The sequence below is a fragment of the Mobula birostris genome, chromosome 4 (genome assembly GCF_030028105.1).
Source record: "Mobula birostris isolate sMobBir1 chromosome 4, sMobBir1.hap1, whole genome shotgun sequence".
NCBI lineage: Eukaryota > Metazoa > Chordata > Chondrichthyes > Myliobatiformes > Myliobatidae > Mobula > Mobula birostris.
In genome coordinates, this window is record NC_092373.1 from 94,193,052 (window position 1) to 94,219,543 (window position 26,492).

Below are 26,492 nucleotides of genomic sequence, written 5' to 3' on the forward strand. Positions count from 1 at the left end.
CAAAATACCTTTTCTGAGGTAAATTGTGTTAAATTATCGGTGCAAATAATGAAGGGCTGAGGGATGTTGAAGTGCGTCCAAGGGATGAATCGGTGCAGATGAAGTTCTAATGCCCATGTAGCTGGCCCAAGAGCAAGGTTGGGTGCTGTAAGGAGAAGTCAAGGCCTGGGCAGAGGAAATTCAATGTCGATGCTTGTATAATTGGCACAGGTGCGACTTTGAAGAGCTTGAGAGCAGCTTCAGACTGGGCAATGAAATCTGGGCTCCATCCTGTCTGTGACCTAAAACTAATATCTTGTGACTCTTCCAATTTCCCTCTGTTAACTCAGTCTCTGTCCACAAATATTAATTCCAATATTTTTTTGATTTCTGTTATTTGCAATTTAAAAAAATAATTAAGATCATAGCTGATCTAGTTTTCAGATATATCACTATTACAGTTCAGTAAGGCTAACTGCAGAGGCATGTGAGTGGAGCTGGCCAAAATTAAGTAGAAGGAGCCACTAGTAGGGATGATAGTAGAGCAGAAATCAAGAGCATAAAACACCAAAGTAATTTTGTCAAAGTACACGTATGTCACTGTACACAGCCCTGAGATTCATTTTCTTGCGGGCGTACTTAATAAATCTATAATAGAATAACCATAATAGAATCAATGAAAGACTGCACTAACTTGGGTGTTCAGCCAGCGTTCAAAAGTCAACAATTTTTCAAATACAAGAAGAATGAAATAATAATAAATAAGCAATAAATATTGAGAACGAGGTGAAGAGTCCTTGAAAGTGAGTCCATAGGTTGTGGGAGCATTTCAATGATGGTGTAAGTGAAATTGAGTGAAGTTATTCCCTTTGATTCAAGAGCTTTATGCTTGGGGGGTAATAACTCTTTCTGAACCTGGCGGTGAGAGTCCTGAGGCTCCTGTTCCTCCTCCTTGATATGGAATCTGTTTTTTTTTTTGTGTAACAATGTTTTGAGTAGATGCACTTAATGGTGGGATGGGCTTTACTCCTGATAGACTGGGCCCTATCCACTGCTTTTTGTAGGATTTTCTATTCAAGAGCATTGGTATTTCCATACCAGGCTATAATGCAGCCAGTCAATATATTCCCTGCTACACATGCGTGGAAGCTGGTCAAAATTTTAGATGTCATGCCAAATCTTTACAAACTCTTAAGGAAGCAGACGTGCTGCCGTGCTTTTATTGTAATTACATTTGTGCACTGGGCCCAGGACAAGTCCTTGAAGTAACACCGAGGAAGTTTCTAATCCTCTCCAACTTTGTTCCTCCAATGAGGACTTGATCATGGACCTCTGGTTTTCTCCTCCTGAAATCAATAACAGCTCCTTGGTCTTGCTGACATTAAGAGGTTCTTATTATGACACCACTCAGCCAGATTTTCAATCTCCCTCCTATATGCTGATTCATCACCACCTTTGATATAGCCTACCACAGTGGTGGTGTCAGCAAACAACTATGGCCTTGGAGCTGTGCTTAGCCATACAGTCATAAATGTAAAGTGAGTAGAGCAGGGGGCTAAGCACCCAGTCTTGTGGTGCACCTGTGCTGATGGAGATTGTGGAGGACAAATCGCTAATCTGAACTTCAAGTGAGGAATTTGAGGATCTAATTTCACAAGGAGGTATTAAGGCCAAGGTCTTGAATTGCTGGAGTTTCTGGGAATAATTTGGAAGACAACGAATCTGTTCATCCCAAAGAGGAAGAAGCATTCTAAAGGGAGTATGAGGCAACTGTGGTTGACAAAGACAGCATAAAAGCAAAAGAGAGGGCACAATATAGTTAAAATTAGTGGGAAACTATAAGATTGGGAAGCTTTTAAAAATCAACAGAAAACATCTTTTAAAAAAAAGCAATAATGAAGAAAAGATGAATATAAAGGTAAGCTAGCCATTAATATAAAAGAAAAGACCAGAAGATTTTTTTTTAGATGTATGAAGGATAAAAGAGAAGCAAGAGTGAACTTTGGACTGCTGGGGAAGTAGTAATAGAGAGCAAGGAAATAGTGAATGAATTGAATAATTATTTTGCATCATTCTTCACTGTGGAAGACACCAGCATTGTGCTAGAAATTTGAGTGTCGAGTCAGGTGAGTTTAGTTGCTATTACTATTGAGAAGGTCTTTGGGAAGTTGAAGGTCTGAAGGTAGATAAGCCATCTGGACCAGATGGACTACACACTCAAAGGTTCTGAATGAGGTTGCTATAGGCATTAGAAATGATCTTTCAGAATCACTAGATTCTGGAATATTTCCAGAGGGCTGGAAAATTGATAATGCACACTATTCTTTAAGAGGGAGTAAGGCAAAATACAGAAAATTATAGGTCAAATAGCCTGACTGCAGTGGTTGGGAAAGAGTTAAAAGTAAAGAGTACATTATTTTGAATGAGGACTGGGGTGGGGGGGGCAGTATTTGGAGGCACATGATAAAGTAGGGTGAAGTCAGCATGGTTGTAAGGGAAATTCGTACCTAACAAATCTGTTGCAATTCTTTGAGGAAATAGACAAAGAAGAGTCAGTGGATGTTGTTTACTTGGATTTTCAGAAGGTGTTTGACGAGGTGCCATATAGGAGGCTGCGAAACAAGATATTACAGGAAAGATACGAGCAAGGACAGAAGATTTGCTGACTGGCAGAAAGCACAGAGTGAGGAAGGAAAGAGCTTTTCTGGTTGGCAACTGCTGGATAGTTGAGTCCCGCAGCGGAGAGTGTTGGGTCCGCCACTTTTCACTTTAAATGTTGATGATCAGGCTGACAGAATTGATGGCTTTGTGGCCAAGCCCAAGTTTGTGGTGGAGGGGCAGGTAGGTGAGGAAGCAGGGAGTCTGCAGAAGAACTTGAACAGAAGAGGAGAATGGGCAAAGAAGTGGCAGATGGAATACAGTGTAGGGAGGTGCATGGTCATGTACTTTGGTAGAAGGAATAAAGGCACAGACTGGTTCCTAATCAGGGAGCGTATTCTGAAGTCGGAATTGCAAAGAGACTTGGGAGTCCGTGTGCAGGATTCTCTAAAGGTTAATTTGTATGTTGAGTCAGCGGTGAGGAAGAGAATTGCAATGGTAGCATTCGAGAGTGCTAAGATATAAAAGGCAAGGTGAAATGCTGAGGCTGTATAAGGCATTGGTCAAACCACATTTGGAGTAATATGAGTAGTTTTGGGCCTCAAATCTAAGAAAGAATGTGCTAGCATTGGAGAGGGTCCAGAGCAGGTTTATAAGAATGATCCTGGAAATTAAAAGGTTAAGTGTGAAGGGCGTTTGATGGCTTTGTGCCTCTATTTGCTGGAGTTTAGAAGAATGGGGGGTGGTGGTGTTGGAATCTCACTGAAACCTAATGAACTTTGAAAGGCCTAGCTAGTGTGGACGTGAATAAGGTATTTCCAACAGTGGGAGAGTCTGGGACCAAAGGGCACAGCCTCAGAACAGAAGGACAGAGATGAGGAGTTTCTTTAGCCAGAAGTTGGTGAATCTGCGGAATTCATTGCCACAGATGGCTGTGGAGGCCATGTCCACATCAAACGAAGGTTGCTAGGTTCTTGATCAGTAAGGGTGTCAAAGGTTATGGAGAGAAGGCAGAATAGGGTTGAGGGGGGAAAATAAATCAGCCATGATCAAATGGCGGAGCAGATTAAATTGGCTTGATTCTGCTCTGATGTTGTATGGTCTTGACTGCAACATTTTGCTATTCTGTCTTTATACCCTCTAAAGTTGGAGTTTAAAATGTCTGTCAGTCAGCACCTTGAATCTATTCAATGGCTCCACCTCCACAGTTCTCCGAGTGGAGATTCCAGAGACTTATGGCTCTCTGAGAAGAAATTCTTCCTCATCTCAGATGAAATGGACTGATTCTTATATGACACACGACTTCCAAATTCTGGACACCTCCACAAAGTGAAGCATTCTTTCAGAGTCTTATGTTTAAGGCCACTTCTCTTTCTTCCTTATCACATTGAATTAAAATTGCAGAAATCATCCTCGTCGACTTTTTCTGCACAACTTCTGGTGCAAGTGTATCCTTAAGTATAGAGATGCTTTCTCATTAGCTGTGGTCTTAGCTGCATCTTGTGTGCCTGTGACAAAACTTCCCTGTTTCTATATTCTGCAGAACTGAATGTTGGATAGGTTGGAGGACATGAGAGTGCCCAAGACCTGGAATAGATAGATCAGAACAAGTGGCCAAAAGCTTTTGCAAATTTAACCCTTCAGAAGCTTCAAACCAACCTGGCCATTCTGATCCCCATTGTTGATACAGGAAGGGATAGCCCTTTGATGAATAATTGTTTTTTGTGGTTGATAAGCTTGCATTCTGTCCTTCATAGGGCATTCTCTAGTGCAGGGTGGCGTAGTAGCATCGTGGTTAGCATAATGCTTTACAGTTCAGGCCACCCAGTTTCAATTCCCACCACTGTCTGTGAGGAGTTTGTAAGTTCTCCCCGTGACTGGGCGCTCCGGTTTCCTCCCACAGTCCAAAGACGTACAGGTTGGTAGGCTAATCGGTCATTATCAATTATCCCATGATTAGACTAGGGTTCGATCAGGGGATAGCTGGGCGTTGTGGCTTTGAGGGCCGGAAGGGCCTATTCCGCATTTTATCTCAATAAATAAACAAATAAAAGGCTTGTTTTGCAGAGAAATTAAAGAGTATCACAGGCAAATGGGTCATAAGAATGGGAATGACTGAAGAGCATCACTATATAAATGTGACAAGAAATGGATGATGTGATTACTGGCAGTGAGCAATGGTGTAGAAAAATAATTAAGCAAATAGCTAGAGGGAGTAAAAAGAGAATTAATACATAATGAATTCCCCTTTTTATAATATTTTATAACAATATTTATCATAAAATTTAATAGTAAAATTAATACTCCAAAATGGTGCAGAGCTGCAACTGCCTTTGACTCGCAGCTCAGATATAGATGTTTTTTAATTGTTTAGTTTTAAAAAGTTGTTTACGCTCTTAAGAATGGTTTGTTTTTTGTGGTTGATAAGCTTGCATTCTGTCCTTCATAGGGCATTCTCTAGTGCAGGGTGGCATAGTAGCATCGTGGTTAGCATAATGCTTTACAGTTCAGGCTACCCAGTTTCAATTTTGGGGTACAGAGAGAGGAGTTAGAAGTCAGAATAGAGTTTTGGGAATAAAGATTTGGGGGACTTGTAGGTCAGGTCAAAGTCTTAAGTCTCCATTCCATGTTCAAAGAACAGCGATGTGGATGTGGGACATCCATGGTCAGATGTCGGACCAGCAGGGAATGTATGTTTCAATGTACACTTGACAAGTAAATTTTAATCTTGAATCTTAATAGGATGGGAGGTAGATAATGAGAATCTGAGGAAATGTTTTTTCCACTGGTTTATTAGTATCTTTAGTCGGAGTAATGCATAACACAACCGTTAGTGCTGTTCCTCAGGAAGGCAGTGTCTTTCGTTAAGGACCCCCATCACCCAAGACATGCTCTTTTCTTATTGTTACTGTCAGGAAGGTGGTACAGGAGCCTGAAGGCACACACTTGGCAATCCGAGAACGGCTTCTTCTCCTCTGCCTTCTGATTTCTGAATGGACATTGAACCCATGAACACTACCTCATTACTTTTTAAAAAATTATTTCAGCTTTTGCATTACTTGTTTTAACTATTTAATATACATATTGTATTTATACTTACAGTAATTTAGTTTTTCCCTATATTTATCATGTATTGCATTGTACTGCTACCATAAAGTTTACAAATTTCATGACATATACTGGTGATATTAAACTTGATTCTGAAATACAATATTGCTTTGCTATGATAATTGTCTCAACTATTCCAAGTGGAAACAAATGCAAGATCCTTGTCATTCTGTCTGAGATTCTTTAATTATTTATTGCATTTGATACTCTTGCATTTATAATTCCTTGTTTTAGACTTTCCCACAAATGGAAATAACATTTCTAATTTTCAACAATTTGATAGACCATTTGAAGAAAACTTATCTTGAGGTGTAATCTGTTGTATGAAGATTGTGCAAGAAAGCTAAATTGGCAGATTAGTTTATTAATGTCACATGTAATGAGGTACAGTAAAAAATTTTGTTTTGTATGCCATCCATACAGATAATTTCATCCCATCAGTACATACAGGTAGTTCAAGGGAAAAGCAATAACGGAATATAGAGTACAATTACAGTTTCAGAGAAAGTGCAGGCAGACAATAATGTGCAATGTAGATTGTGAGGTCAAGCATCTAAATTATACAAAGGAACTGTTGAAGAGCCTTATAATGAGGGGTGGTATATACTTTAATGTTTTCGTACCTTCTACCTGATGGGAAGGGGAGAAGAGAGAATTTTGGAGTTGGGAGGGTGCCCTTGATTATGTTGGCTGCTTTACAGAGAAATGTAGTGAGAAATATTAACAGCGTATGTGGAGGAGAAGTGAGATTCATGATGTGTCCACAATTCTCCATTGCTGTTGATGGTTTTGGCAGAGTATTTGTCATACAAGCCCAGAATGCAACAAATATCAATGGGTACATGAAAAAAGGAATATTTTCAGAAATTTGCAGTGCTATTTTTTTGTTAATTCGTGTGCTTGAAGTCTAGGATTACATAACAAAGAAATGGAAAAAGAGAAAGTGGCTTGTGGAATGAGCTAATAGGTTAAGTGGCCAGACATTGTAAATGGTGAGGTACAGAGTGGGAGAAGAAATGCAGGCATTGAGAACAATCAGATAGGTAAACAAAGTGAAAGTGAAGTATTTAGGATATATGCAATAATATACACTGGCTTAATGTGATTCATAGTTCTAAGTGCTTCATATTAAAAACAAGGTTTCTTTATAGTTTAAAAAATATTAAAGTGAGCATTGTCTTCTATAAAATGACCCTGGCACATTAATAATGTAAAACAAGGAAATGATATATCTTCACTTTAGGGGAGAGGTAGCATGCCAGAATTAACTATCAGTTGGATATTGGATGGAAGGGAGGAGTTTGGGGAAAATTGCATTTGTAATGGTAGTGGTACTGAATAGATTGTTGGAGTTGCAGACGGACAGTTCTCCAGATTGTGATGGACTTTGACCCAGGGTATTACTGATAGTTGGTGTATTTGCTGCTTTAGCTTTTCACATTTCCCAGATTTGGAGGCAATAGCATTGGATTCAAAAATAGCAAATGCAACACATTTTCAAAAGGAAGGGAGTTAGAAATAGTTGATTATGGGAGAGTTAACTCAACATCCATCATTGGGGAAATGTTAGAAACTTTTACAATTTCAGGGCTGTAACAGGCACTTAAAATATCAGAGTCACCATGTATTTGAATATCCAAGGTAATTTGCAGAGTCAGTGTGAATTTAAGAATGAGAAATCGTAGTTGACCAATTTTTTTTGGAGTTGTTTGAAGAAGCCACATAGGGTATGATAAAAATAAACCTAATTTCTACAGTAGTTAAATTTCCAGATGGCGTCTGATAAGGTGTTGTATCAATGGTTACTACACTATTTAGAAGGTCATGACAATGGCAGGAGTGTAAGATTGGCATAAATGGGTTGTCATTTGGCAGGTGGAATGAGTGTTGTGCCACAAAGTTCAAAGGTTCACTTATTGTCAAAGTATGCATGTACAATACAACTCTATTGGTTTTCTCCATCGGGGTATAAAAATGTGAAAATATAAGGACCTTACAAAGGGATATAGACAGTTTTTGGTTGTGAAAATATCTAACAAATGTAGTATAACACAGGAAAATGTGAAATGGTCCCTTTTTGGAAGAAAAGCACATTGCATAGTTAATGAGAAGTTGCAGAACTCAGACGTAGAGAGATCTTTGACCTAGTGCATGATTAATAAAGGACACTGTGCAAGCACAGCAAGAAATTAGGATAGCTATTAGAATGTGATTGCTCATGAGAGGAAAATTGAATATGAAGAAAGGAAGCCGCTGCTTCAGGTATTTAAATCAATGGTGAGACCACATTCAGAGCACTGGCAAACTGGAAGCAGTTCAGAAAAAGTGAACTGAAATAAGAGTCTAAATGGGAATTGTTCTGTCAGAAATGGTTAGACAACCCAGACTTACTGGAGTATGTAAAGTACAGAGACTTGATTGAAAAATAAGACATTGACAATTCTTGACAGGGTAGATGTAGACCATAAGACATAGAAACAGAATTAGGCCATTCAGCCCATTGAGTCTGCTCTGTCATTCCATCATGGCTGATTTATTACTCCTCTCAACCCCATTCTCCTGTCATTTCCGTATAGCCTTTGACACCTTGATGAATCAAGAACCTATCAAACTCTGCCTTAAATATACCCAATGACTTGACCTGCACATTTGTCTATGGCAATGAATTCCACAGATTCTCCAGCCTCTGGCTAAAGAAAGTTTCCTCATCTCTGTTGTAAATGGATGTCCCTCTATTCTGAGGCTGAGGCTGTGCTCCTTGGTCCTGGATTCCCCCATTATAGGAAACATGCTCTCCATGTCCTCTCTATCTTGGCTTTTCAATATTCAATAGGTTTCAATGAGATTACCCTTCATTCTTCTGAGCTCCAGCAAGTACAGGCCTACAACCATCAAAAACTTCACATATGTTAACCCTTTCATTCCTGGGTTCATTCCTTGTGCAGCTTTTGAACCCCCTCTAATGCAGGGATATTCTTTCTGAGACAAGGGACCCAAAACTGCTCACAATACTCCAAGTAAGGTCTAGCCAATGCCTTTTAAAGCCTCAGGCTTACATCTTTGCTTTAGTACCTAGTCGTCTTGAAGTGAATGCCAATATTTGCCTTCCTTACCACTGACTCAATCTGCAAGTTAATCTTCTGGGAATCTTGCCCGAGGACTCCCAAGTCCCTTTGCACCTCTGATTTTTGAAATTTCCCTCTGTTTAGAAAATAGTTCATGCCTTTATACCTTCTCCAAAAGTGCATGACCATATACTTCCCAACCCTATATTCCATCTGCCACTTCTTTGCCCATTCTCCCAATCCAAGTCCTTCCTTCCTCATGTATCTTTGTATCATATATCCATGTATCTTTGTATCATATGCAAACATGGCCACAAAGCTATCAACTACTTCATCCAAATCATTAATATATAACATGAAAAGAAGCGGTCCCAAAACCAACCCCTGTGGCACACCACTAGTCACCAGCAACCAACCAGAAAAGGCCCCCTTTATTTCCACTCTTTGCCTCCTGTCAGTCAGCCAATCTTTTATGCATGCTAGTATCTTTCCTGTAATACCATAGGCTCTTATTTTGTTACATAGCCCTATGTGTGGCACCTTGTCAAAGGCCTTCTAAAAATCCAAATAAACAACATCCTTTGACTCTCTTTTGTTTATCCTGCCTGCTATTTCCACAAAGAAATCTTTCTGGCAAGATTTCCCCTTAAGGAAAACAATGCTGACTTTGGTTTGTGCCCCCGGGTAACCTGAAATGCAGAGAGAATGTTTCTTTGTCTGGGAAAATCAAGACGTGTAAGTGGTCGGCTGTTGAATGGATGAGTTGAAAATTTTCCGAGAAGTGTCTAGTTCCTTTGTAACTCTCCTCCTCAAAGGACAGTGGAATGTTTTTAAAACAGAGATACTGTAGGTGGATTAAGAATGTAATGTTACTGTGGGTAGGCTGGAATGTATTAAAATTACAATCAGATCAGCCATGATCATATTAAGTGGCATAATAACCATGAGGAATTTAGTGCCCTCCTCCTAATTCAATACTTACGATACTATCGAACAAAATTTGACAAATAGTCTTGTAAGCCAGTACAAGGGACAAAGATATTTGATTTTAAAAAGAAGGATGTGCTTTTATTTATATAATGGAATTTGCTGCTGCTCCCAGCATGTACCAAAACATTTTATTCAATAAAATACTATTGAATATAGTCAATGTTGCATATGCTTGCACTTCTGATCCTCCAGTCGTGTTTTTAAAATTGGTATTGTATGAGTGATATAGCTCCCATTCTTTTTGAGTTTAGTGTTTCTTCTGGAAGAAGACATAGTGTGGACACTCCTGCAGTGTTGTACTGCAATGCCACCCTAGACTGGCAGGACGAGAATTTAAAAGCTTCGGCTCTTGGTAACTGAAAAGTGTGCAAGTCAGTATGGCAGTGGTGTTTCTCATTGCAAACGATGGAATGTGGGAGGCTGGCCAGAGATGCAATAGAATGGTCAAGTCTAGCAGATCTAAATTATGGATGAGGATTTCAACAGCAAAGGAGCTCTGCCAAGAATTGAAGCCAAGTGGAAGGATCTAAATGATGGAGTAGATAAGTGGTTAGAAGCTCACCTCTTGGCTAAATGTGGGACCAATATGGTGAACATTCTTAAGCTTTATTTGAAGGGGATTTCATTGCCTTTAGGCTTGTATTTCAAAATAGTTATAATAGTAAATATTGATCTGTGTGGTTTAAAATTTTTATATTAATTTCTATTTCAGGAGAACCAGATACCCCAGTTGATATTGACACCATTATTTTAGATCCAGAAGCAGAGGTAAGGGACTTGAAGGAGTTTCAATTTGCCAAGGACCAAAACTAAAAGTTGCAATTACATACAGTCATAGAGGTATTAGAGTTTCAGTGCACATAAGATAGAATAAAAATTTTCTTCAGTTCTGACGAAGGGTCTGATGAACATTAACTGTTTATTTCCTTCCAGCCTGACCTGCTGAGTTCAGCATTTTTTGTGTGTTGTAAATTGTTGTTTATATGTGCAGAAAAGCATTTTAGCTGGTGCGTTTCCTGTTCTTCTGTGGACCTTAATCACAAAGTTAACTGTTCCCCTCTTAACTTATTTGAACTCTGACAAACTTAACAGTGTATGACCAGTTCTGTCCTGTTCAGTCACTTACAGAATCAAATCCCTTGAATCCTTCATGTTATATCAATTATGTTATCTTACTTGTTTTGATGTTTTGGAGAATATATTAACTTTGGATCTATCTTCACAAGTTCAATCGTTAGATTGCCATTCCTTTCAAAGTAATACTTTCTGGGTAGGTAGATTTGGTTCTAACTTGAACCCTACAAAGGTACCTATGTCTGTAGCAAGAGTCAGTCTCCCAAAGTGAAAAATTGACCACCTTCAAGCTTAAAGCCAATTCTTGAAGATGCCCTGTTCATAAAACTTTGCCCATGACTTTGAAGCAGACCGACAGGCTTTTAGGCTTTAATGTGTTGTAAATTCCAAGACCATGTAACTCTTGTCCATCATCTGGAATTACTCTATGTTCTGCTCAGTGTGTTAAGTGAACTGATTAAGCAGGTACTTAGCAATTTTTGTCAGCACAAAAATGCATCATTAGCTTTTGCACCATGTCCCTTCTCAATACTGCGCTACATCTTAAAAGCAATAGTCAGTTACCTAATTAATGTAATTTATTTAGCAATTTATTTCTGTTCAATTAAGATACATTGATGCAGGTAATTTTCAAGTCTCAGCTCTAAGATAACTGAGTATGTGATTATTTAAAATGTATAATTTTTTAAAATACTGTAGGTCGTAGACATATTTTAGTTTTAAGTATTGTTCAGACCACAACTCAAAAATCCAACTTTGTGCCATTTTGAAACCTGACTTGAATGGATTCAGCATTCTGGCCCATTTCAGGCTTTGACCTCTTCTGTTGCCTGATTTGAGATTTTGTAAAGCATGATTTGAAAGTTGGTCTTTATTTTATTATCTTATGCTTTATGAGTAGTTTTGGATTGGATTTGATTTACAAACAACTTTGTTCCCTTTAATGTAGTAATTTTGTGGTTTTCCAGGATGTTGATCTTAACCACTGCAGAATTGGGAAAATAGAAGGATTTGAGGTACTGAAGAAAGTGAAGGTGAGATTAACTGATGTATTAGTGGAAATATAGATGTCAATGATTCTTTTGTCATCTGTGTGAATTTTTAACTATTAAGCATCCTGTGGGTGCTACTTCATGATGCAATGGAAAAGGTCCTCATGATTTCTGATCATAAAATCTTCAAATGGGTGTGCTTGACTTTGATGCCTGTTTTGGGATTCTTGTCATCTTTGTATTTCCTCCCTCAATCTTTTTATTCTGGTACCTTCCCCCTTCCTTCTCAGTCCTGAAGAAGGGCCTAGACCCAAAACGTTGACTGTTCATTTGCACAGATGCTCCCTGACCAGCTCTAAGTACTAGTTTCTCTAGTGTGGATCTGTATGCTTATGTTTTCTCCCCCATCCAATATCTGCTTCATATCTTCCCCCACAGAATTCCATTCGTAGAGCAGCTTTGCCTGTGCGAAATGGTTAGGACATTGGCAGAACAGGAATTGCACCCTGGCTGCAAATTATTTTCTACTGAGGAATCAGAGGAGCAAATGCCTGTTGCCAGTGATATTTCAACCACAGCTTCCTGAGTCACCTGATCTTTATTTCTCTGAGGCACTTTATAAAAGGTTGAAGTGAAATTCTTAAATCTATGTTTTCCCTTTAAACATGGCCTTAAAATGTGCCATTGCCTTCCAACACTCAGTGTTTCAGTCTGTTTCTGAAAAGGACCTAACAGTTCATCTCAGGTTTTACTTAATAAGAAAATTCCCTCTCCCTGCACTTTGGAGTTTATTGCCATTTCTTTGTGACCTGATCCATTTCTGTGTATGTGTATTTGTTCCTGCGGGTATGTATTTGAAAATTTTTTTACAAAATTTATTGAGGTTATTCTATAACTGAGTTTCTTGCCTGCTGCAATCTTTCTACAGTGCTATGTCTTTGACTATTGATAGATTTCTGTAAACCTCTGGTTGCAATCAACATTTAACTCTAATGCTGTGTGAGCATTTCACTGAGCTGTGCTTTTTGATGTATACCATTGACATCCTTTTTCACTGTGTATATGTTACACATCAGTGGTCCAGGAATGGGTTCCAAATTTGGATCTGTTGCTGTCTGCTTTGTTTGAACAGGTCAACGCTCAGGAGTGCTGATTTAAACCTTGATGGTTCAATAGCCAGAAGCTGAAGTCGGCTCGAGTCCAATTAAAAAAAACACTCTGGAAAATTTTCCACGCAACAAGAATAAGGCAGAAATTTTATGTATAATTCAAGAAACAAGTGCCAATCTTTTTGCACCCCAAAATAGATATAGTTTCAAGGCCTACAAAACAAAGGTTTATTTAAAAATAAATTGTAATTTGAAGTGTTGAACTTGCAATACAATTAAGATATTGTATAGCACATCTTGTGATATTCTGGAGTCATCTTGGAATATTAAAGTTTAATACATCCTTGAAGCTTGACAGAGAATTCTGTAAGTCTTATTGGGTGTTTTTAAATATCCTGAGAAGAAAGCATTGTTTGTCTTGTGCTTTTAGAATGAAGTGCTATTAATAGAAATTACTGGCAAGGGAAATGTGCAGCTCAAGATTCCATAATAAATGACTAAGAATTAGTTTAAAGGCTTTGTTATTAAAGGTGTAGAGAGGCTAGATATCCAAAATGAAATGTTGGAAATATTCAACAGGTTGGGCAATATCTGTGAAAAAGAAAACTGCCATTTGTTCAGGTCTTTGGGGGTTAAGATGTCATTATATATTGCTTAACAAAAAACAACTTGAATGTGAAGCAGATAGTTGTAGAATAGACTACCTTCAGGGATTGATAATAACTTAAGAACTTGGGCATCCTGTACCTTTTATACACCAAATGTGGAATACAAAAGGACATGGTTATTAGCTGATGAGGGCGCCTATAAAGTGCAGAATCTGAAAAATTGTTCTCTGCTAATTGAGCTTGATCACTCAAATTAAGCATCAATAAAATCTATTCTAGAATACTTGGCCATCAAACTTCCATGCATTCTTGAAATATATTGCCTAGCTTTCCTTGTAATCCATGACTTGCTGTGTGACTATTACCTTATTTGATGATATGTTCTCATTCTACCCTTTAAGCATTTCAGAAAGATGATACATTGGAAGGCTTTGTACAACATTTTTCTGATGTGTGCACTTCCATTGAATCACTTTACTTGTAAATATTAGATGTGTTGCAAAGTTGCAAAGATATTCTCGTCAGACTGATCAAAACTGAGAAATCTGCCAAATCTTCCATTCCTTCAGTCTTCCATAGAATGATGATTGGAATGTTAACTATTGAAGTTTAACTGGACAGTTAGAGAGGCAGTATTGGAATAAGGTATTTATGTGAGTTCAGGAGAAAGAAGTGAAAATGTATATATCGCACAATCAAAGGCAGGCTCATGGAATATTGGAATGTTCTCCCCCCCCCCCCCCCCAAAGTTTTTACCAATACATTTTGTGAATGTCAAAAGTTGTTCAGTTGCTGGAAGTCTGGGCTTTAAATCGAAAGTTCACAGGTCCAAGTCCCACTCTGGAAATTTGACTACAAAAGCTGGGGTGCTACTGACGAAGCATGACATAATTGGAGACACTGTTTAAGATCGAATTATAAATGGAACCCTCTCTACAAGCAGATGGACACAAAAGGTCCCTTTGCATTGCATTGAAAAATGAGTTGGGAAGTTATTCCCAACTCAACAATGACTCATTCTTGCAAATGCATACCCTTCAATCAACATTAGGAAAGTAAATGTTCATTATCATGTTGATTTTGGCATATAGGAGATTACTGTGGAGAAGTGGCTGTCTGGTTCCTTCATTGTAAAATTGACATCCATTAAAGTATTTCATTAGACTTTGGGATGATTCAAGAGTGTGAGAGGTACAATTAAAAACAGAAGTATTTCATTTCTTTTCTGCTGCTTCATCTCTTGCTTTCTATCGATCATGTCATTTGTCTATTGCATCCAACATTGTACTTCAGTTCGCATGCAGTGGACACAAGTGATCTCCAGTAGATAATAATTGTAATTTTGACATTGGGCAGTCTGATGTTTGGAATGTCTGAAGTACCTGGTTTCTCGACTTATTCTAGGTGCTGTGCCTTCGTCAGAATCTTATTAAGACAATTGAGAACCTCGACCAGCTGATAATGCTTCGAGAATTGGATCTATATGACAATCAAATCAAAGAATTAGAAAATCTTCAAACGTTGAAGGACCTTGAGTGAGTACTAAAAGATTGTCATTTTTGTGTGGAAGCTAACAGTTAGTTCAGTTCTCTGATAAGAATTCAAGAATCACTAATTGTAGGAGTTGCTACTTCATTTATCATTGATTTGACAGCCATGAATAGCCGTGCCGGTTGATAGTTGACTAATTTCTGTGGTTCATTTTGGGGACAACCACACTAACTCCATATCCTCTTTCTCAGTTGGCTGTAAGCTGTGATATGAATTCAGGAAAATAGTGTTCTGTATCGGTAGTGAGCATTCATCAACACCTATCATTTTAATCAGATTAAGATTTATTATCACTGACTAAAAAGATGTGAAATTTGTTGTTTTGACTCATTAGTACAGTGCAAAGATACAAAATTACAGCAGAGAAGATGGTGGCACGATGCAGCGTGCAGCGGCCACTCCGGAATGAATATCTGTCATCTGTCAAGTAGGATGCCGTGCACAATCCTGATTTGATGGAGATGGACGTGAGAAGCACAGAAACTTATGAAACGCCTGTTTCGCTGCCGCTGCTACTGTGCGATCCAGAATCTTTGGAGGGGAAGGCCTGAATCCTCGGCTTTGCCTGTTGCTTGGCGGCCGGGGCCAGGGTCAAAGCGCTCGGCAGAGATGGTGCTCGGTGTCGGAGGGCTGGTCAGAGGCTCAAAGTTTTTGGACGGACTCAGTTGGCTGTGGTTGGGTGCTTTCAGGGTGCTGCATTGGCAAGTTTGCGGCGCTGGAGGTTCATGGCAGGGAGAGTTTTTCTTCCTTCTACTGTCTGAATGAGATGATGGGCTATCGGGACTTTGAGACATTTTTTTACCGTGCCCGTGGTCTGCTCTTATCAAATTATGGTATTGCTTTGCACTGTTGTAACAATATGTTATAATTATGTGTTTTTTGTCAGTTTTAGTCTTGGTCCGTCTTGTGTTTCTGTGATATCATACTGGAGGAACATTGTATCATTTCTTAATGCATGCGTTACTAAATGACAATAAACGAGGACTGAGTGTGCTCATAATCTAAATTATGAAAATAAGTGTGCAAGTATCGAGCCAGAGTTCATGGACCATTCAGAGTTGTGGAGGAAAAGAAGCTGTTTCTGAATGTTGAATGTGGGTTCTTAGACTTCTGTACCTTCTCTCCCATGGTAGTCATGTGAAGAGGACATGTCCTGGGTGGTGAGGATCCTTGCGATGGATCTGCACTGCCTCTTGCAGACGTCCTCTTCTGAAAACTGAAGTTGTATGGTTCCTTTTATTTCCATGCAGGGTTTTGGATCTCTCTTTCAATATTGTGAGGAAAATTGAGGCTCTTGACTCCCTGACCAAGCTGAAGAAGCTGTTCTTCGTGAACAACAAAATTACAAAAATAGAAAACATTGGTCATCTGGATCAGTTAGAAATGTTAGAGCTGGGTTCAAATCGCATTCGGGTAAGTCAGTGTTGGAATGGTCATTAGCATACTCTAAAGCCCTAGTGTTTGAGGATATTTGATAAAAGTGTGTAAGATCATCACTGGTGTTTAGATGGGGTAGACTGAAGGTGTTTCTCTTAAAATCTAGGATCAGTGGTACACCTACCACCTTATACTACTTCCTCCCATCCTCCCACTTCTTACTGAAACCCTCTGGTTTCCTTGGCTGCGTAAGTCTAGGGAAAACACTCTCCAGTCCCATCACACTCATGAGACTGAGCCGGCTCTCCCGATCCAAGCTCCAGTTTGTGTGGATGCTGTGTAATTCATGGCCCTCTTACAAATTAGTGCCACAAAATAACAGACAGCACACTGCATACAATTAAAGGAATCATTATTTATGAATCTTAACTTAACTAAAGGGTTAGTGAAGAAAAACAAATAGAAAAGGACCCATTTTAATTAAGCAGTCAAATGTGCACAAGTTGGAGATCATCTTGAACTTGTCACTCACGCGCTGGGTCTTCGGTCAACGTGAAAGCACACACCACCTTCCCAAAGACACTCACAATCCATCCCGAACAAACAGGTCTCCCACCGGATTGCATGCTACAACCGGTTCTCCTCAGCGTCTTCTCTCTTCATCTCCCCGAACCAAAAAAAAATACCAAGCCTCGCTTGAATGTCCCTCACCAAGAAAACCTCCCCCTAATTCTACCATCCTAATTGGATGGTACACATTCCTCACTATCCCTTATCTTCAACAATAACCCGAACAGGCTGACAACTGACTGCTCTTACAGAACTGCTAAATGAAATGCATACAGCATAACAGTAAAAATATGAACCAGGGCATTACATTACTCTTGACTTCTCGTATTTTTTCCAGTCCAGATGAAGGGTCTTGGCCTGAAACATCAACTGTTTATTCCTTTCCATAGATGCAGCCTGACTTGATGAGTTTCTCCAGCATCGTGTGTGTGTGTTGCCTTGGATTTCCAGCATCTGCAGATTTTCTTGTGTTTCTAGCATCAAATTCACCATCCTCACTCTATGGATTTTGTAAATAGGAAAGATTATCTTCAGTTGATCTGTCCTGTTTTCTCAGGGTCCTGGACCTGCAATAGTAACTTCTTTTTTCCCCCCTACTGCTGCTGCCTGACCTGAGTGTTTCTTGCATTTTCTGTTTACATTTCATATTTCCAATATTTGCAACTTTATTTTAATTTTCATTGGTGACTTCTAGTCTTTGATCTCTCTCCCTGAAGCTGAAGTAGTAAAATTTAGCATTATGTTTACTCCTGATCACTGATACTGTGGTCAAAAGGGGTTTTCTCACTGTTTTCCTTTTAATGCCCTGGCCATCAATGGCTGTAGTTAAATTAATGAATCAATAGCCTTTCCACAGAAATATTGGATGGTAATTGAACATTACTGGAGCCGCCTTGTACCATCTCTTACCTTAACCTTAAGAAATTCTGAGAGATCCTGTTGCATTTCAGTGATTCTTTGAAATCACTTAAAGCAGATTTCCAGAACCATTGCACATTCTCTCTTATTGCAGTGAAGTGGTGATCATGTAAAGTGTACTTTTAAAACTCAGTTACTTGTAGAATTGTGGATGCAGGGGTTTGTGTGGTGATTAAAGTGTTAGAAACTATAAACCCTTTACCCATGGATTGAGTATGGCAAGAAAAGGAACAATATTCATAGTGACATCAATGTGATTGACAAAAAAGTGGTGAGATTTTTAAACATCTTGTTTTGACAGGTTATAGAGAATATTGAAAATCTGAAGAAACTTAACTGTTTATTTTTGGGTAAAAACAAGATCACCAAATTACAAAACTTGGATGGGCTAACGAATCTCACTGTCCTCAGTATACAGGTAACATCGTTATTAACATTGCAACTCAATTCCTTTGAAGGTCTTTAGTCTAATCTGAGCAGAATAACTCCTCATTTCAACAGCTAGATAATAGGCTGTGATTGTTATTGGGATTCAGCTTGTTAGGATTATAGAGTTGTGGCTGTGTTCTTCTTACTCAATTCTCATAACTTTCAGAACCAATGCTACATTCAGTGGTGCCAGCTCACTTGACTAGTGAAGAAGCTTCATGGTGTTTGAAAACTTCATTGTTCCATCTACTCAGGTTCTTGCTCTGTGGTTGAGCACACGTGATAGCTTAACAAGTGGGGAAGTGAAATAACAGTTTTAAGTTTGTGTTCAAATTTTCTACAGCTGAATATTGGGATAACCAGATGAAACAAAAGATTTAGTTTCATTTATTCATCACTTGGACATCAAAACATACAGTGAAGTGTGTCATTTGCAGTAACAACCAACATAACCTAAGGATATGCTGGGGGTAACACGCAAGTGTCAGCACACCGTCCAAAGCAAACAGCATGCCCACAGTGTTCATCAGAACAGCACAAGCAAGAACAGCAACAAAATAACCCCCTTGCTTGACAAAGTCTAACATGATTCCAAGGTACCTGAATGGAAAACTAAGCATTTTCGTTCAAGAAACCTCTTGATTGGTTTATGTGCATCAGACACAAGCTGACTGGAAATGAAATTTTAGTGGCTGTCCCACTGTGCATTTGTTGTTATAACTATGTTGATGTTTGGTTTTGATGCACCTTTTCCTACAGAGCAATCGGTTGACAAAGATGGAAGGGATGCAAGGCCTGGTCAATTTACAAGAGCTTTACTTGAGTCACAATGGCATCGAGGTGATAGAGGGCTTGGAGAACAATGTGAGTCTTTGCACCAAATTCTCACCATTGGTGCCTCTTTTGAAGTTTGCTTATATGTTTCGTCATGTATGGAACTAAAGTGATTTTAGTTCTTGCTAAGAGACATGGTGCAGTGAGTTACAGTTTTTTCCATTATACACTTCATTAGAATATGTAATTGTAAATCTTAATAGAAAATGACAGCCATTGTGTCCACACTGTGTCATTCAATATTGAATGTCTTTTCCAATATAATCTAGCAAAACAGGAGCTAAGAATGAAGACACAGTGGCACAGCAAGTAGTACCGCTAACTCACAGCTCCAGTGACCTGGGTCCAATCCTCTGTGTGGAGCTAACTTGCTTCTGTGTGGGTTTCTCCCAAGTACTCCATTTTCCTTCAATGTCCTAAAGATCTGCTGGCTGATAGGATAACAGGTTGTATGTTGCCCAGGTTTTATGTGGTTGGGTAGGAGGAGAATCGTGGGGAGAGTTGATGGACATGTAAAAGACTAATTTATAATGAAGTAAATAGAAAATGAGATGGATGTGATTACTCTTGGACTCGTTGCGGGCTGAATGGTTTCCTTCTGCGACATAAGGAAATAGGAAAATGGAATGTGTGAAAAATTAAATTTATTCTCACTACCTTGAATGTTCAATGTACTAAATTTAACATGTAATGTAGATGCTATTGGGACTAAGTTATTAGTTCAAACTGTAATTAATTTGGTTCAGTTGATTGAGTTTTAAGATTTTCTGCAGCAGAGCAGGAATTCGTGCAACACACAAAATACTGGAGGAACTTAGCAGGTCAGGCAGTGTCTGGAAATGAATAAACAGTCGATGTTTCAGGCCAAGACCATTCTTTAGAATTTGTGCAATTGTGTACAAAACTCTGGTATTTGCAATTCATTGAAGTACTGTAATTGATCAATCCAGTAATGAGACTTAAAGGAGCAACTTGATGGTGGAATTCTTCTGATTTGGCCCTATAAAACCTATAAGCCTATGCCCCGTGTGGTAATTGGGAGAACATGAATTGTTTACATTCCAGTAGAATTGTTGCACATTTGTATATCTATAACCTTTTTTCCTGACAACAGAAACCCGTCATGCAAGGATATATGGAGTATGTTTCCATAGAAGACAATATCTCCAGCAAATTAGTTAGTGGACTTATGAGGGGCAAAATTTATAAGTTTCCTGTGCATCTATCTTGCCAAAGAAATCCTATGAATACTATGCTGAGCACTGATAATCACATCAGACCTATATTAATTCACACTTGGGGAGCATTGTAAATTGGACAGTCAACAAACTTTCAAGCACTATGTAGCTATTTGATTCCAAAAAATAGTCTGCCATGAAGTTACCACTGTTGAATCACATCCATTAGCGAGATTGAAACCAGGAAGAAGCACACTCTTGATACAGCAGAAGAGAAAAGATTTTGACTGACTCAGTGTGGGTGCAAGCTTAACTGTAACTCAGGTTGTGAAATTAAACTAGTTACTTTTGGATTGCCAGTTCTATAGAATTTCGTATTGTTTGTTAAGTGAGTTGTTTTCACAAGATTCTTTAGTGCACATTTATTTTTACCTCAGACAAACATAGAATAATCATTACTTTTAAAATGTTTTCATGGCATAGTGTCACACAGTGTGGTGCATATTCGTTACCTTTTTTAAGCTAATGAAAACAACTGGTTTTACTACTTTGTTGTAACACGGTCTGCATATTATGCTCTCTGTGAAAACTAATAACCAAGCCCATATTGTGGAATTTGTTATTTTAGTCTCTGAATTTCAACTGCTGTTCTTGTTTACTCTTTTATGACCTGCATTTCAGAAAAAATTAACAACGCTTGATATAGCAAACAATCGGATCAAGAAAATTGAAAATGTCAGTCACCTGACAGAACTTCAGGAGTTCTGGGTAGGTATATTAAAACAAACTTATCAATTTCTTTAATTTTATCAACCAACAAAAGTATTTCATTCTTAACTTTGATGTGTGTTGCTTGAATTTCCAGCATCTGCAGAATTCCTGTTGTTATTTCATTCTTAATACGTTTTTTCGAACCAACAGAATAAGAAATAATGTGTCCGCGGATATAAGCTTTAAAAGCGTCCCATACTGTCCCGTTGGAAATTTTTTCTCTCTAATATTAGTTGAAAAGAAGAAATCAATCTGTTCCTTCATAAACTTAACAATGTCCAAAGTCCAAGTCTTGAAGCAGAAACAAACTAATAACAACAAATGAGGTCTTCATGGGTTCTGTCCAGTTCATTTTCCAATTCTCGAGGAACTCATCTGTCATTGAAGTCGATTTTGAAACAATAGCCCCATTTCAAATGGGGTGAAAAATTAGTTACAATGTTTTTATATATCTAGGTGTTCAGTAACTTTGTAAAATAGGCAATTATAGAAACATCCAAGAACAAGTAAAATTATATTTCTATGGCAAAACAAATATGCTTCATGGAAATAATGCAGTTATTGGCATAGGCCACTGATAGTTGGTCGGGGTTGACTGTGGATGTTGTGTCCTAGCTGTCTGTGTTCAGTTGATACATTTGCAGGGCAAATGGGACTCTGAATATTCCAAAAAACAAACATCTTGAGGTATTCAGAAAACAGCAACTTGCAATTAACCACTAGTGCTTAAAATTTAAAAGAAAGTTGCTTTGTTAAAATGTGTTGGGTAAATGGACGCAATTGTCTGGAGAGGTGATTAAAAATACAGAGTCAACTGGAGATCTGCCAAAACATGAATGCTGAAATGGACACCTGTGGTTATAATTCTGATCATCAGGAAAGGCTTTTGAAGAAGACTGGAGCAAACGGGGTGAGGGTCAGCAAATGTAGAGTGAAAATAGTGTAGGAGTGCAAACTTATAGGAGGGAATACAAGACTGGAGGAGATCTTTAAGCTGAAGAAAGTTATGGAAATATTTGAAAAGAAATGGTGTTGATCTTACTAAAATGTGTGTGTTGTTTGGTTCACAACAGAATAAATGTCCTGATGGAGGCCGTTCCAGGTAGAGTCTCAACCTGAAATGTTGACTGTTGATTTCCCTCCACAGATGCTAAGTATCTATGACCTTATGAACATCTTGTGTGCTGCTCCAGATTCCAAGATCTCTGGTGTCTTGCGTCTCCAGTATAATTGTCTTTGCTCTGACTGTTTTGTAGTATAATCAGAGATTGGAAAGAAGAACTTGTGTTCACTTTAGGGATGAATGAAAACGTGTAGAACAATTTTAGTAGCAACAGAGCAAGTCAGAGTTAGTGATGTTGGTGTTGCTGCTGGATATTGGCTACTGCTTGAACAGGATACCACTATTTCATGGTTAAGTTTAATATGGCTATTACAGAAGAATAAGGTCCCGAGGAAGGATCTTCAGGGAAATGATATGATGAGCGTACATTTGGAGATGTTTAACTATATTTAGTTGGAACAGGAATGGAATGATAGTCTGTCAGATATTAACATTTGAAAGCTGGTACATAAGAGAGCATCAAGTACTGGAAACAAGGCTAAGGCTGGTTAATGCACTAAGATCACTGTGAAGCTGGGCCTTATTATTCAGGCCTGCATCTATTAATGAACCAGAGGGTAACCAAAACAGAGGAATTTGAGCAATGAATTTTGGTTGCATTGACTGAGTTGGTAGGGAAAGTGCTGACTGATAATCAGGAGATGATACTTTGTTCAAGTGGAAGTAGGGTCTTTAGTCTCTTTCAGACCTTAATCCTTGTTTAAGTGAGATCATCAGCAACACACGAATGGACATGAGAAGTCAGATTGAAGTGCATGGCCACTGGGAGAACCTGCCTCTTGTAGTGGCCTTGACAAAACAAACCCCCATCTGCATTAAGTCCCACCCACGTAGAGAAAGCTGCACCGGGGGCACCCAGCTACCTTCTTCCTCACCTGACGTACCAGCTTGTACTCCTTTCCCACCCCCACTTTCTTATTCTGGCTTCTGTCCCGTTCCTTTCCAGCCCCGCTGAAGTATCTCCGTCTGAAATGTCAACGTATTTATTCACCTCCTCGGATGCTGCCTGACCTGCTGAGTTCCTCCAGCATTTTGTGTGTGTGCTCAAGATTTCCAGCGTCTGCAGAATCTCTTCATAAACTTGACGTTGTCCCAAGGTCCTTCATAAATTTCCTCCACAGATATTCCAGATTTTTAAATTAACAATATGACTTACATCAGTTATGTGTAGATGGGAGCCCCGGATATTTATTAACTTTTGCTTGAAAAGGATGTTTTAATTTCTCTCCTGAAAAATCTGGCTTTAAATTTTTGACATTGGCCTGACCAGTTAAACTAGCTTATCAGCAACATCCCTTTAATGAATTACCGAAACCCCTCTGCTCTGCCCTTCTTCTCCTTCCTGTTGATAAACATGTTGAATAATTGTTTTGTAGACCTCCTTGGGGACACTGCCAATCATTTCCTGACAATTTGAGTACCGGTTCTTTTGTGTCCCATGTTGATCAGCTAATTTCTCAACAAGCTCAGTCTTTCTTCAATTCTCTGGTTTCTGGAAATCTCTCAAAATACATTTGGAAATAACCAAATAAATAACCTTGAATACTGTTCTGTCCAGTGACCAAACCATTTCAAAAAAAAAATAAATTCAGTCAGGTTCATCAACTATACCTTCTTTTAAGTCCATGCTGGTTGTTTCTAATCAGCTGAACACTTTGTCCTTGGATACACACTCTTCTATTTTCTCAGTGTTCAGATGACTGGTTTGCATTTTGAGGCTATATGCCCACTCATTTTTGTTGGCGGCCTGATGTAGATTGGGAGACTGCTTTGCTCCATCCGGCAGAACAAGCAGGATCACCCTGTGGCCACCTATTTCAATTCCACTTCCTATTCCCATTCCATGGCCTCCTTTACTGCTGTGAAGAGGCCATGCTCAGAGTAACACCTTGTATTTCGTCTGGGTAGCCTTCAGTCTAATGGCATGAGCATAGGTTCCTCACATTTCTGGTAATTGCCCACCCCCTTCACTATTCACCATCCCCCATTCCAGTTTCCCTCTACACCCCTCCCCCCCCCCTTCTCCTTACCTGCCCATCACCACTTTCTGGTGCTACTCCTCCTCCTCCTCTTTCTTCCATGATCTACCTTCTCTTATCAGATTCCCCCTTCTCCAGCCCTTTACCTCTTTCACCAACTTCCCAGTTCTTTACTTCAGCCCTCCCCTTTCCCAGTTTCACCTATGTCCTGCCACCCTCTTGTTCTTCTTCCTCCCTCCCTCCCCCACCCCACTCCACCACCTTAATCTGACTTCTCATCTTTTTTTCTAGGGTCTAGGCCCAAAATGTCGACTGTTCATTCATTTTCATAGGTGCTGCCGTTGAGTTCCTCCAGCATTTTGTGTTTTGACCAGACACCATAACCTATCCTGCTCTAAAGCTTTTCATGTTTATGTTTCCTATGGTCATTTTTTCCTCTTTTAAATGTAGTACCTTGTGCAAAATTTCTGACTGATTAATTCGCTTTTTAGGATTTTTTTTTTCTTCAGTCCCAAATGGACCATGGAAAGTGGTTTTAAATGAGGGGGAGGTGGTGCCTGAGGATAGGGAGCCATCTGTGGTTCCCATGGCTGCCTTCTATGATAACTTTAAGATCATGGAGGGGACAGGATAAATTCATAATGAATCTTCAGACTGTATTCTAGAAATAAAATTGTTACCCAAGATTGTTTGCCTGCCTTGTGTTTGAAAAATTCCCATCCCTTGAATTTTCAGATGAATGATAATTTAATTGAGCACTGGAGTGACCTCGATGAGCTGAAGAATGCCAAAGATCTACAGACGATCTATCTTGAGGGTAACCCGCTGCAAAAGGACCCACATTATCGACGCAAAGTAATCTTGTCCCTTCCCTCTGTGCGACAGATCGATGCAACCTTTATCCGATTCTGAAACTGGGAGCACCTTCTCATTCCTGACTCATTTCAGGAAAGCTCCACATGTTATATTTGACTGATACTCTAAAGGTATTTGATAAAAAGATACTAAGTTATAACTAAACAATCAAATGCATGATTTTGTTATTGACTCCTTTCTGATAAACATGCTCCTGTTTTAATTGATGCATCTCGTATGCTGCAGTCTTGCACAGTGTCTCACTTGATCCGTAACACCATCCTTTGCTTGTGAGGACAAAATGTGTCTGTGTTTGACCTATTCTTTTTGTAAGGAATGAACATTAAAAGTATTGAAATGCATGGACTTTACTAATTGTCTGCAATTCCATAAAAATTGGAGTGGAAATCCACCCCTCACTTTTACCAATCTGACCTTATTGGTTTGTTTTAATGCATTGTGTAATTGTTTCAAATGGGACTTTATTTGAATGCTTTGGAAAATAGACAGAGATGCACACTGTAGTAGATTGCCAGTGGTGTGCTACCAAGCTGCAAAAGCTACTGGGACTACATGAGTCGTTTGAGAGGATCAATGGACAACAAATCCAGTCGGAGCCCCACAAAGTCCTGCCACATACGTTTGTGAAGACTGATAGAAAAAAAGCTAAGCTGAGAAGGTCCCATGAACATTTCCATTCTCAATCATGAATCTAAGCGCAAAAGACTAATCTGAAACGTTGGCTATCATCTCCAAGTGAATGATCAGTCATGTTCTCCTGAGGGATATGCCGTCTGAGAAATTGTTTTTTGGCAAATTTAATTTGCTGAACATGATGTTAAGAAATGGCTAAGCACTCTAATTATCACAAAGGCTATTGGCCTTGACGACATCCTGATCATAGTGCTGAAGATTTGTGCATCAAAGCTAGCTGTCCTGTAACAAAGCTTTTCAGAATATCAGGAACATTGGCATCTAATTCAAAAAGCGTAAAACTACCCAGATATATCCTGCTCACAAAACACAGGATAAATTCAATTAACTCCAGCCAATTATTGCCCAAGTCTACTCTCAGACAAAAGGGAAGGTAGAAGATTTTCAACAGTATTATGTGGCACTTGCCAATTGTCAAGTGGGCTCTCTCAGCAGCATTTGGTTCCAGATTTCATTAACCCAAGTATGGTCAAGACAACTGTGTTCCAGAGGTGTGCAAGAGTGGTCACCCTTGGAGTGAAGGCAACATTTTTGATTGTGTCACCTTAAGATGCTTTTGTTATATCAGTGTCATTGAGAACAATGCCTGGTGTATTTAAAAGAAAAGAAGATAGTTGTAACACACTCAGAATGCTGGAGAAACTCATCAGGCCAGGCAGCATCTATGCAA

At 39.0% G+C, this 26,492-nt stretch overlaps 1 protein-coding gene across 1 annotated transcript in view; it reads left to right on the forward strand.

Annotated features, from left to right (window-relative positions):
* The window catches only part of ppp1r7 (protein phosphatase 1, regulatory (inhibitor) subunit 7), a 39,075-nt gene extending 13,596 nt beyond the window's left edge, over nt 1-25,479 (forward strand). The window contains exons 3-10 of the mRNA XM_072255796.1: nt 10,453-10,508; nt 11,783-11,848; nt 14,928-15,058; nt 16,325-16,487; nt 18,241-18,357; nt 19,128-19,232; nt 21,062-21,148; nt 24,989-25,479. Coding sequence (XP_072111897.1) covers nt 10,453-10,508; nt 11,783-11,848; nt 14,928-15,058; nt 16,325-16,487; nt 18,241-18,357; nt 19,128-19,232; nt 21,062-21,148; nt 24,989-25,165 — 902 coding nt within the window. The 3' untranslated portion in view covers nt 25,166-25,479. The remainder of the gene's footprint in view (nt 1-10,452; nt 10,509-11,782; nt 11,849-14,927; nt 15,059-16,324; nt 16,488-18,240; nt 18,358-19,127; nt 19,233-21,061; nt 21,149-24,988) is intronic.
* Nucleotides 25,480-26,492: the final 1,013 nt, after the last annotated feature.